Source organism: Psammomys obesus, unplaced genomic scaffold (genome assembly GCF_907164565.1).
Source record: "Psammomys obesus unplaced genomic scaffold, mPsaObe1.curated_primary_1811, whole genome shotgun sequence".
NCBI classification, from domain to species: domain Eukaryota; kingdom Metazoa; phylum Chordata; class Mammalia; order Rodentia; family Muridae; genus Psammomys; species Psammomys obesus.
The window spans coordinates 40,890,661-40,903,951 of NW_026593286.1; the positions used below are offsets into that span (position 1 = coordinate 40,890,661).

At 46.1% G+C, this 13,291-nt stretch overlaps 1 protein-coding gene across 6 annotated transcripts in view; it reads right to left on the reverse strand.

The window, feature by feature from the left end:
- The window catches only part of Myo1b (myosin IB), a 158,385-nt gene that overhangs the window by 129,717 nt on the left and 15,377 nt on the right, over positions 1-13,291 (reverse strand). For 2 of the 6 annotated variants that reach the window (XM_055616444.1, XM_055616443.1), the window contains exon 1: positions 6,759-6,835. The exons of 2 other annotated variants lie outside the window; for them this stretch is intronic. In XM_055616444.1, coding sequence (XP_055472419.1) covers positions 6,759-6,809 — 51 coding nt within the window. In that variant the 5' untranslated portion in view covers positions 6,810-6,835. Of the gene's footprint in view, positions 1-6,758; positions 6,838-9,716; positions 9,810-13,291 lie in introns of those variants that run through there. 2 more of the 6 variants (XM_055616440.1, XM_055616439.1) reach the window with 2 other exon arrangements.

Here is a 13,291-nt window from a genome sequence, read left to right on the forward strand (position 1 = left end):
CATTTGCTAACTCAGTGTTTTCTTAAACCACTCAAAAGAATTTCCATGGTTTTATACAGGAAAATGAGAACGCGTAAAGGGCACTAGGAACATATTAATCTCTGTGACATACAAACATAGTGGCATATGCCTTTAATCCCCGTGGATCTGTGAGTTCGTGGCCAGCCTGGCCTACAAAGCAAGTCCACGACAGCCAGAGATACTATACAGAGAAACCCTGCTTAAAAAAAAAAAAAAACCAACAAACAAATGTGTGTGCATATCAAACAAAAAGGTGTGTGTGTGCGTGCGTGCGTGCGTAGTTGCCGTTCCCAAAAGCTCTCACAGGAGTCTACACTGTTCCACCATCTCCTCGTCCGTGGAACTGATTCAAGGCTGATTCTGAATCTGATGCTGGCCCAAGCATCAGCACCCAGGTCTGCCCACCTGTGGTGGGCGGACTTTCAGATGTGACATGAGACGGACAACCACCCTGCTTGACCCGAAGAGGGTCGTCCAGGGAAACAGCACATGGAGGAGGCAAGGCAGGAAAATTACTGCAAGTTATTAGTGACAGACTCCTACTGACATCATAAATCTCTGCATCCAGTTGCACTTAAGGTCCCCAGCACCTCATTCCTCAAGGTTTCCATGATGTGAGCCCCTTGACTCTCTTTATCGTGGAAGCAGATGAGGCTGGCTCTTCTACTGTTTGCACCAGAAGACATTTTATGTTAAACCAGAGACTGGAGCCAGAAAGCGGACTATCAGAAGCACAGGCTTGAACTAGTTGAGCTAAGGCATGGAGTATGAGCGGGAGGGCACAGTACTGCACATCTAAGACCAGCAAGATCATATTTGACACCTCTTACTAACCCACTGGCACAGCCAGGCCCTTGGGACTTGGACCTCACACCTGTAACATTAGAGAATTTGAATTCAGGAATTCGGATTACCAGAGCCATGTGTTTATGAGACTGGCCTGTCTGAAAAGCCAGCAAGGAAGGATTTTCTATTCAGAGGGTCACTGGGCCTGAGCAGCCAGCCAAAGCCAACTGGAAGTCCAGGCTAGCGAAAGCTAGAATCCAGAGGTATCACCACGCTCTTCCTTCTTCTTTGTAATGACCCTCAACAAACCATCAACCAAGACGGACCGACAGCTCTCTGCAGGAAAGGAAGCAAGGCCAAGAGACAAATGCCCAGACTAGGTTCCTGAGGCTCGGCAGTATTTTCTGCGTGTGTTACTAATTCATGGGAACAAGTCAGCCCTTAACAAACAGCTACATTTTTTAAGGTACGAGAGTGCAAAACTCTGGCTGATAGTGACATATGACTGCTTGACCCTTACCAACAACCGAGTTGGTAGACCCTCCAGAAGTCTAACTCATGAGAACTGCTGACATATGGAAGCCTCACAAAGTGTCCTCCGCAACATTCACCTCAGACGAGGGAGGACGTGTAAGACAAATGCACAAAAGAGCGAACAGTGGGTCTCCACATTTTTAGCCCTGCAGTGAGGAGATGCGTAATTCTGTCTGGAGCACTTTATTTTCCTATATATGTATGTGAAGTCAGGCATTCCCTGATCTAACAAGGCTCGGGAAGGAGGACAGTTTAGAGTCTGACTACACAGCAAGACCCTTAAACTACAAACACAAACGAATCCAAAACTAAGTGTATGTGTAAGGACAGCTGAGGCCCGTAACAGACGTTGGTCTTGCAGACACTCCTGGCCATACAGACCTACCCCCACCTGTACCTGAAGTTCCCAGCTACAGTGACTTTGTGGAGAGTGAAGGCCAGTTTCTGGCAGACCTCCATTCTCCCAATCCCAGCAGTGTGAGCACAGCCAAGCTAACCGTCCTGGGAGTGAGGACAGCAGATGGCCAGGGCCAGAACCATACTCATCACCACACACAGCAGCCTGAAGACCATGTGGCTCCTTCAGGATAGCTTCTGCTGTTCAGCCCTGGCCTGTCCTTGCTTCGTGCCCACTGCATCCTTGTTAATCTTGTGATCTCTCTGCAGTTCTCAATCTGTGCACCCACAATCCCCAATCTGTGACATAAAACTGAGTGTACCTAACGCACAGTACCAAGCCATTGAAATGTTATCATTTTATGAAATCTAACCTTCCTCCCTAACTCGATGGAAGCCATTATAAAACACAGTGACTGGGGAATCTTCTGAGGGGCCCCCGAGTCGCAGGGTAACTGAGCCTGAGCCAGCCTACTAACCAACCAGTGCCCGGTGACTCCATGACTACGGCAGCTCTTTACAGCCACTGTGCATGCACACGAGGCAGCTGCTCCTACCTGTGACCACTCTCAACCCAAGTACTTCCAACATGACGACTGCTTATGCCAATGTAACTAGTTTGTTAGTGGAAACCTACAACGCATCAAACAGTGACAAATATTGAAGGCATCATTTCAACTATCTTCAAAATCAAAAGGAGAGCATAGCATAAACTATCCCAAAGCATCCCAGGACCACTATAACCTAACAGTTCATCAAACTAACATTCCCCATCACTCAGCTTACATTCAACACAACATGCAACACGCTGTCACTGTCAATATTGAGAATGTGAAGACAGCCATCCCTCTGGCTGTCAGCCCCATCTATACATGTGGCAAAAGCACATGTGAAGTACATGAGCATTCTGCCATCCAACATCAAAACAATAATGAAAAGCTATTCCAAATTAATAACCAATAGTAATCATTAACAAGAAACGGAAGATAAGCAGAAATAAAGGTCATCTTACTGGCCCCACAATGAAGTTCTCAGAGTACCACAGACCAGCAACAATGAACACTTTAAGCACTAACACCCCTGCATTTGAAAGAGGATGAACAAATTAGAGCTGACATCTCAATGAATAACAAGAATATTAAGTCACATTATTTCAAATCCGAAACAGCCTTTACAGCGAAGCCAAGAACAACTTATGCGTAGGAAAACCCTCAACAGTTATCTCCTGCTTGCTAACCGGGAGAGAAGGACATTTAAAACCCCATGTACTGTGGCAGCCTTGGAAGAGTGCCCCACAGGCAGGAATGCAGGAGGGCTTCCGAACAGTCCTGACTTCTTGAACTGACTGCTTCTGCTCGTTAATCTCTAGGTACACTGTCCCTGATGTGCTGATAATGCCTCTTCCACAAGTCAGCTCTTCAGTGTGAGCATGTCTTATTTCCTGGTATTTCTATGGCACTGCCCTTTACCCATGGCAGGCATTCAATAAAATACAAACGGCAAACAAGGATGCAAATGACTGCTGACAACTGAGTCACACAGGAAGGGTCATTCTCACAGCTGCCACTCTGTACGTTTGCTCACAACTAGGAGGCAGAAGGATGGTAAGCACGGCAAGCCACTTGAGGATTTCTCCCAAGTCACATCACCAGCAGTAGGACAGGAAACAAAATCCAGCGCGAGCTCCAGATGAAGCCACTGCTGCTTTTGGAATGACAAGACTTCGTGAACGAAAGAACTCTCAGCAAATCCCCACCACATGGTTCAGAACCTAACAGGAGCCAAGCGCTAGAACAACTGGAATTTCCTTCCTCGATCTTTTAAAATAGCACCAAATATCATGGGGGGGGGGGGGGGAACATCCACTTAATTCAGTTCAAGCAACATGTTCAGGAAGGACTGAGGCCAGCTGAGACACTGGCCCTGTGTGAGCCATGAGCTGTTAGGGGCACAGCAGCACTCCTACCCCAACTTCCCCCGCATCACTCCCAGGAGCCAGAGTCTAGCAGGAGCAGCAACACAACACCCATTTTTAAGTTTCTGACTGCATTTACTTAGCGTGCGTGTCAGCATGCCAGGGCACACATGGAAAGGTCAGAGGACAACTTGTGGGAGTCTGCTCTCTCGTTTGACTATGTGGGTCCCAGGATTGAAACTTAGATCGTCAGATTTAGTGGCAAATGCTTCTACCCACTGAACAATCTTGCCAACCCAAACAGTCCACTTTTGACTTCAAATGACCTTTCTAATGACTAAGAGAAGTGTGTGCACATTGTAGAAAAAAAATTAAAAATTCAGATGAGCAAAAAGAAAAAAAAACTCAAAACGAGATACTTGTTTTGGCCTAAATCCTTAATTTATTAGAATTCTTTTATGAAAAGCTAAACTCATGAATTTCATTTACATATATTTTACTTCAAAAAGAAAAGATTTCTTGGCAGAGAACCCTTGTCCACACAACTCATGCCTTCCCCCTTAAGCTCCTTTCTTTAAGTTCCTTCACTCTAGGTAAACCCCACACAATACACAAACATGCCAAGGCTTCCAACAGTCTCCAACAGCACCTTCAACCAGACCACAGCTAACTGGGCAATGCTACACTAGACCAAACAATGCCAGCTTCCAGGGGCCAAGGACCAGGACACACAGACCACAGTTGAGGGGCTGCAAGCACTGGAGTGGGAATTTGTGGAGCTGCTGAGGGCAAGTTTTACTTAGCGTAGCCTTGCAGAGACCACCCTTCTGAAGCCAAGAGTGAAGCCTGAGGAAAGACCATGTGAGACATAAAGAAAGCTTCAGATGCAGGGGCAGTTCCGGTTATGAGCCTCAAGAGGTTCCGCTGGGCTTCCTGACTCAAATACGGCCTGGCCTGATTAACCCGTGGAGAAGGGTCACTGATCTCAGGTAGCTCGCTCCAGGCAAGCCAGCTGTATGGACTAAGTGCTTGTGTTCTCCCATCCGGAGCCCTACTCCCCAGTTCTGAGGTACTGGAGGTAAAGAAGCCTTTGAAAGGCAACAGCTTTAGAGGCCCTGAGGAAGGGCCTCAAGTCTTTATAAAAGAGACAAAAGTGACAGGACACCAAGAAGGTGGGTTCCTGAAAGCCAGCAAGAGGAGACTCAGCAGGAACCAAATGTTGAACTTCCCAGCTTCCAGAGCGCTAAGGAATAAACGTGGCCCTGGCACCGCGACACACCAACACACCATGTCAGTGTGCTTCCCTGCCCCTCCCTGAAGAAGGCGGACTGGCACACTGGATGCAGAAAGGTCCTGGCACACAGGCTGTGGTGTGGACTGTAAATTGAAGTGGTACAGCCCGCTCGTCTATCCCAAACCCTCATCATCACTTTCCCCTCCTCGCCCAGACACTCAGGATCACCAGAGAGCCTCCAGTGACACCAAAGAGCATCCTCACCCACTCACAGGACACAGCCCTGCTCAGGACTTGACACCTAAAGGGCAAACAATGAAATCTTAATTCTCCAGGGCAGTTTACTCAGGCGTGCGGTGCTCAGAGGGGCTGGGTTCAGTGGGCGACACACCCGCAGGGGTGATTTCTGTTGATCAATTGAAGTGAGAAGGTAGGTTGACATGCATTTGTGACAAGCTTCAGACAATGCTAATGCTCACTCCTACCAACACTTTTGCTAGGAGAAATTTATACGAGTAGTTTCTATCTACTGTATTCATGTCAACAAATTATAGCTAGCTGACTTTCTAGTCTTTTATTTCATTGTGAAAGCCAATACATGGGGAGGGCGACCCACCTCCGGCCTTTCTTTAAAGCCAAGACTAATGGATTGCTGGCTAGAGGGTTTCCATGAGAACCCTAGGGTAGGGAAGAAATGGGCAGAGCCTCACAGCAATTCCCACAAAGCAAAACGGTTTGCCTTGTGTTCTAACTCTGGATAAGACAGAGGACATTAAATTAACAGGCAGTGAAGATCAAATAGATATGAACAACAAATAAAAGTAAACAGATAACTACAAATGTCAGCCCATATGCCATGGTAGCCTCCATGCTGAAACTCAGGTATAACAGTAATGACTGTGATATTATGTAACACTCCAGAGGGTTACGCCAGAAACGGACATAATTACCACAGACCAAGGTCAAGGCTGTTTTCCACCTAAGCATGCAAACAGGCTTGATCAACAAGAGCTGCCTAGATGCTGCTGTCCATCCCCCCCCCCCCCATGCAAGCTGTGAGGGCTGGAAAACAGCATCTAGACCTGGCAGTTCACAAAGAGATGAAGAGAAGCTGGGCGCCATGGTGCACCCCTGTAATCCCAGCACTCGGGGAGGCAGAGGCAGGCAGATCTCTATGAGTTCGAAGCTAGCCTGGTCTACAAAGCAAGTCCAGGATAGCCAAGGCTATACAAAGAAATGTGTCTTGAAAAATGAGAGAAAGATGGAGGGTTGGGAGGCAATGGAGACTGTTTCCACCTGTGGAAAATGAACATGATAAACATATCATCTGGGCTAATTAGAAGGATTTTTGAGGCGCCGTAACAACCGTGAAGGTTTTAGATTACTAACCACTACATCTCCTGATGGAAGAGATAAACTCCACTCATGAAAAGCGAGGAGTGAAAACTCCCGGCCCAGGCAAAGCGGCCCCACAGAGAAAAACACTAACTCCTAGAGGGCTGATCCTGCGTGAGAGCCCAGAAAGGTGAACCCTTTTGCCGGGCTTAGGACCGCCCTGCACTTGCTGTGTTAAACACATACCCTTTGAGCTAAGTCCTAAATTGCCAAGCTTTTCATAGCAACCCAGAGGTAAGAAGTCTCATTTGCATTACACAAGTCGTGCAGAAGTTGTTTACCTGGCACATGACCTATAGATCCTGTAACAAAGGTCATCTACAACGTTCATGCTCAGGAACAGCAAAACTAAGTTAACAAAAAGAAACTGTGAAAAAAAGAAAAAAACCTAATGTTTAAAGGAGTTTACAGTTTTACGTTGGGCCATGTTCATAGCTATCTTGGGCCAGTTGGCCCACAGGCGTGGGTTAGACATACCTGGTACACTGAGGGATGCCAGATCCACACCCATAAAGTCAGTACATCCATCCCAGGCTTTACAATCACAGACTCGGGCTGGAGTCCAAGGGTATTCAGCTCTGGAATCCCAATTTCTGGTCCCCAAACTCAGGATGTGAAGAAGGCGTACGCAGATGGGCAGAGATGAAACTCAGTAGACATGGCTTTCTTCTGCTGACCCTGAGCTCACATGCTCTTCAACCCCATCCATGTAACTAACTTGTAGTCACGTCACCTGCAAAAGACCTCCGCTCCCATGGAGTCCTACCTATTATCTTGGTCAGTCTTCTGGTCGGCCCACAAACAGGGTCTAGAATCACCCAGATGTGAACTTCAGGAAGCATCCGCAAGCGAGTTTCTGGATTGGTTTTATCACACGGAAAAACACAACCTCATGTGAGTGGCACCATTCGAGAGTTAGGGTTCAAGATTCCGCTGAGCACCAGCATCCGTCACTCTCTACTTCCGGAATGTGGGGGTAGTATGCCTCACCATCTGTGTCATGACTTCTCCATGACAGACGGCACACTTGAACTGTGAGCCGAAAGAAACCCTTCCTACTTTAAGCTGTCCTTGCCAGCCATTTTGTGACAGCGGGAAAGTAACTAGCACACATACCCAGGAGGAAACGCCACCAGCACCACAGTCCCCACGGTCACTTCCCAAAGGTAGGTCCGCTGAGTTACGTCAGGAACAAAAGGAAGGGCCATCTCTCCGAGGCTCACAAAAAGCCACATCCAGCCTTCTCTGCTTCCCCATACTCCACAGAAGCATTCCTCACCTTCCACAAGCCCAGAAGGTGCACAGCGCTAGATTTAAGAGGGAACCTGTAATCATGCTACACAGCTCACAGGGAACAAGAATCAATGAGCTAATGTCTGAAGGGCTACGATCCTGGAGGGACAAGGTAGCCAAACACCGTAAACTGCTCTTTCATCCAGAAACACAAACTCAGCTGTATGAGGGAACTCGCTATTATAACCCTTAAGACTTCTCAATCCGTTCCCTCGAGGCGGATAAAAACGATTCCAAGAAGTCAAATGTTTAGATTGGCGAACTTGAGACCCTGGAACCCCGGTATGAACGTAAAACTGCTCGAATATAACTGGCAGGCTGACAGCTCTCGTTGGCCCTGATGGATCCACAGATGCCACGAGCACCGAGTAATTATTAAACTGAGCTCAGCCATCAGGGAGGCCAACTTCCCTTCCAAATGAATCCACTTACTAATCAGAAGGTACCACGCTCGTTTTGTTCCACGGGCTACAAACCCCACCAAAGTCCTCCAGTGCCCAGCTGGCCCTGGCCCTCTGCTTATACCACCTGTCCATTCAAAGCCAGGACTACTCAACGCCAGGAGAGCACTCTGCCAAGCTACATCCATCACCCCGCATCAGATCCAACTCAGTGTGGAGACACCTGGCACAATGCCACTTCCAAGCCTCAGTTTCCCCACAAAAGTACATAACACGTTGTCTCCCAAAGTCTCCTGTCCTAGTTCTCATCATGCGATTAATTCTCGAAAGGCTCATTTCCTTCATTTGGGGAATTCTAAAGAATGTTTTAAAAAAACAAAAAGTCAGCAATCCCAGTCCACAAAAATCTCAATGACATTTTCTCAGAAGCAAAGGAAAGCAGCTGTCTATTTTGGACTCATCATGGAAAAAAAATGTATTAAAAGTCTAACTATAGAGAGCATAGAAAGACATGCACAGAATAAACAGAATGGCCCAATTCACAGCTCAAGGCCTAGGGGACACACACGGATTCTCTGTGTTTACTGCTAACTACACCATAGCTTCAAAAAGGACATCAGCTATCTTTAAACCCATCTAGTTATGAAAGTACTTACATATGGATCAAAATTACAAATTAATAAACCTACCTATTAACAAAAGTACATTCTTACCAATGCAGCTCTGTAGCTGTGGCTACGAAAAGTCCTCAGAAAAGAAATCAGAAACTCCCTGAGCAGTTAGCTACTAAAATAAAGTCTAATAAACTATGTAAACAAAGGGAGAGATGTTTATACATTTACATTACAATTTCATGAATGTTTATTAGTTGAGAAGCGATCAAACAAAATAGCTAAGATGTTCCCCACACACAAAGACCCTGATAATATAAATTCAGAAGGCAAAGCTACTTTGTAATTTGAAAAGAATTAAAAAAAAAAAAAAAAAGCTAACTTGCTGCAGTGTGTTCCTTCACGTAAGCCATAAGCGTGATTACAAATTAACGAGCACATTTGATTTTGGAAGCACTTTTCTGTACCAATTTCTGGGTCTTTCTTACCTTGTAATGTTTTAAGTGTCACTAAATTTAAGAATCAAAGCTACCACGACTGTACTTTGCAGTATTTATGAAGAACTGAAGGGAAACAAATCAACCTTTACAGCATGCCACAATACTTTTTAAATGATGCCAAATGTGTCTCCTAAAACCTATGCTTACAAAACATCCACTTACGGGTGATAACTAAATCTGAATGACAAGTCTTCCAAACGTCCAAGCAGTCACCAGGTAACAGCAGTTACTTCCCCTGAGCACAGCATCTCTCTAAAGTCCACAGGTACACTTTTTTCCTTGAACACAGCACACTTATTACGTTATACAAAAATCCTCTGTTACAGTTAATCAGCTTGCCCACACAAAGAGCCTCACAACCTGTGCTACCTAGGGACATTATGGTAAGAAAACACCCAAGAACAAACTGCACAGTAAAACCCAGATGGAAAAAAGTTCACTTCCTCTACAAGTACTTGATCAAAAAGCATTTTCAAAATACATGAGATTGTGCACCATGAAATTAAGGCTAAAACCTTAAAATGCACGGATCTGTTTCTTAATAGCTGGCTACAGAGTTAGTTACAAAAATTAGAGCCATTTTGAACAAGCTAAGCATGAGGCCCCCAGTTCAGAAATTAAACCGCTTACCAACTTTTCTTCTCCATTGTTGTTTCCACTGATTTCACCAGCACTTCAGCCCTCAGCTCGTGCAAGAGGGAGAGACAAACATTCGTTGTGACAGGGAGAACACACTAAGTACAACAAATATTTTGCACACAGATAAGAAGGGGAAAGTAGGTCGATACCAGGCTGGCAGAGGCAGCCAGAGCATCGACCCAGAGCGGACCTGCATGATGAACTGCACCGGACTTTCTGCTGTCAATCACCGACTGCTCTGAGCACCCAGCCTGCTCAGGGCACAGAAAGAGCAAGGGGCCCATCCGCCCCTTCCCAAGCATTTGCAGGCGAGTTGGGTCAACAATTATGAGCAATGTAATCAATCAACAGTGTGCCTCTTCACCTGGAGATGAGGAATATGGAGATTAAATTTACATTTATAATTAGCAATAGAGTGTTTGGCGTGAATGGCACAGGCAGATCAGAGAGAGATGGCTCAGGGTAAAATTTGACCTTGATGACCTAGACAACAAAGGATGGCATAGACGTGACCACAGGGAAAGACTCTTAAAGTGCTAATCGAAACCACATTTAGCAAACAGTGACTATGTAAAATGGCAGCAGAGGACAGCCCTGTACAAGCCCAAAGGGCAATGGATGTGAGAATGAAGGGGATCCCGCGGCCAGGCTGGGAGTCCAGCTAAAGAACTTACAGCCATCAGAGTGGTGGGAGCACTGGTGGGAGCACGGGAGAGCTGAGAGGACTGTGACACAGCCTCATCTACTGTGTCCACACTGCACGGTTACTGATGATAGTTCATCTGGATGGGCACAGTCTGAGGAAATGAAATGACAGCTGCCGCCTAAGCGCCTCTGAACAGACACAGAAGCCACATTAGTCATCCTTCTGTTAAGGTAACAAAATGCCTGCGGTAAGCAACTTAGAAGGAGGAAAGGTTTGTTTGGGCAGGTAGTTCCAGAGGATTCTGTCCACGGGAACTTGGCCCTATGGCTTTAGAATTATAGTGGTGTAGTGTATCACGGTAAAAGCTTGTGTTCACCTCACAGTAGCCAAAAAACAACCCTCCCTAAAGTGCCTGAGGCAGGCAAAGAGCATTTAACACATGGGCTTTGGAAAGACATTTCAGATTTAAACTACAACACAGGTAGCAAAAAAGAATATTTAACTCATGGTCTGAGTTAGTTGGGACAATGACTGTCAAAGGGAGGGCTACTTTGCGTAGCTGTTAGATTACATGCAAATTAGATTACAGGCAAATTAAGGGGAAAACAGGCTCTTGTAGAGGAATATTAATTCAGAACATGGTTGCTCTGGTAAAAGATCACATCCAAAGATCTTCTAGGTGTGTGTGATCTAGCTGGAATTCAGACACGCCTTTTATCCCAGGAGACAGAGGCAAGCAGATCTCTGAGTTCAAGGCCAGCCTGATATAGAGCAAGTTTCAAGTAAGGAAAAGCTTAGGTCCAGGCGTGGTGGAACACACCTTTAATCCCAGCACTCAGGAGACAGAATCATGCAGCTCTTTCTAGTCAGTTTAGTTCCATCAGTTCTGGTTGGGTCAATGAGTTGAGAGGCTGTGCAGTGGAGCTGAGTACATGGCAGTTTAGTTCATGGAATTCAGAGGCAGTTTTTAGTAGGAGACTTTTACAGGGACAGGTTGAAGAGAGAACTAGCTAGACACAGGTAAAAGACAGAACTAGCCAGAGCTTGAGAAGGAGCCAAAAGAATAGAACAGATTGCTAGAGTTTGAGACCAAGTAGAGCAATTCAGTCAGAGGCCAAGAGAGAAGTCAGAATGAGTCAGTCAGCTAGGAGAGGAGTTTGAGGCAGACAGCTGAGTTGAACCAGCCAGCTGGAGTTCAGAAAGAGCTAGGAAAGATGAGTTAGTCGGCAGTAAGTCTCAGAGGGTAAAAACATTCTAGGCCTCGATTAGATTGTACAGAGCCTAGGAGCTTACAGAACTAGGCCTTAGGTCAGCATATGGAGGCGATAAGCTCCGAGACGATTACTTTTATAGCATCTCACTGTAAAAAAGGCACAGCACAAGCTAGCAGCTGGGGCTCCAGTCTCCCGCCTGGGAGTAAGAAGTGGAGTGATTCAAATGAAATGAAACCAAAAATGCACAGGAGAAATTAGACAATTAAAACCTGGAAAACCCGCTGATGGCGGGTGGGGGTAGGTGAAAGCTTAGCTGACACAGCAAGGCCTTTCTCTCTCCCTCCCCCTTCTCCTGCCTGAGACAGGATCTCCTGTGGCTCCTTTCGGCCTGGAACTCACTATGTAGCCCAGGCTGACCTCAACCTCCCAAGAGCTGGGATTACAGGTTGTGCCACCATGCCTATCACAGGTACTGCCTTCTAAAGCTGTGGCCTAGACAGTGGAAGAATAAAGTGTCAGCATGCTATCCAGCTAAAAGCAGAACTGGCCTTTCAAAGCTATATCCTGTCGTACTTACACAGTTCCAAATGTACAGTCTCAAGTGCTCAAGTCACTTAGGCACAAAAACAATACTTCAAATCCATAGAGTCCAGAGGGCAAGGCCACATGTCATGCCATAGCTGAACCCTTAGAGGCTCAAAGAATAAACATACACACTGCTTTTTAAAAATAAATGCGTTTCATACCTCAAAATTTTACATCTTTAAAACTGCCAGCAGAGATAAACACTGCTCTCAAAGAGAATTTCACACTCTAGAAAAGGCTATAAAGGACCTCAGGAAAAATGTGGGTGTCCCTGCTCTAAGCAGCCAAATAGTAAATACACTTATGACCACACCATACTTACAGATCCAATACTCAGTGTCTTGAAAGCAATGTGATCCTCAGCTCTGCAGTAGAGCATGTGCCTAGCATGTGTGAGGGCCCCAGGTTCAACTCCTTATCCTGGGGGGGGAGGGGGAGTCAATTCAGATGACACGAGGCCCAGGCAATTCTTTGAAATAATATTGATATATCTCAACAGACAGCTGTGTGAAGAAACCCATCTACACTCTTTGCTAGGGATTGAATATGGCTTGTCCAAATCAAATCCACGCTGAGCTTTAACTGGCCAGTGTGGCGGTGTTTTCAAGTGGTGGGCGGTAGGGAGGCACTGAGGTGACCGCCAGGGCTCAGTGTGCTTTTCTGCGGACAGGCTTAGTCCTGCAAAGGGAAGGTCAGTGCTCAGCAGGGTCACGCCTCTGTCCCCTCTCCTCTATGCAGGCTCACGCATCTTCCACCTTCTGCCATGAATCAAGCAGATGATGGTGCGTGCTGTGAATGTCCAGGATTATGAGCTGAAGTAATGGTTTTATTAAATTAGCCAGCCTCAGCTGTCTGCTACAGTAACGGGAAGCAGTGTAAGACTCACATACACCGGAAATCCCACATTTCTGGGTGAACACATACATATCAGAAACCCCAAACAGCCAAACACGTAGTGTCTACTCATGTGTCAACTCTGATTCCTTTATTAACATGCACGTCTGTGTATCAGCTCAGCATCAAACAGAACTTAATACCTACATAGTTTTAATCCTCTACGTGTGCGTGTCTGTGTTGAGTCTGTGTGTGTCTGTGTTGAGTCTATGTGTGTGTGTGTCTAT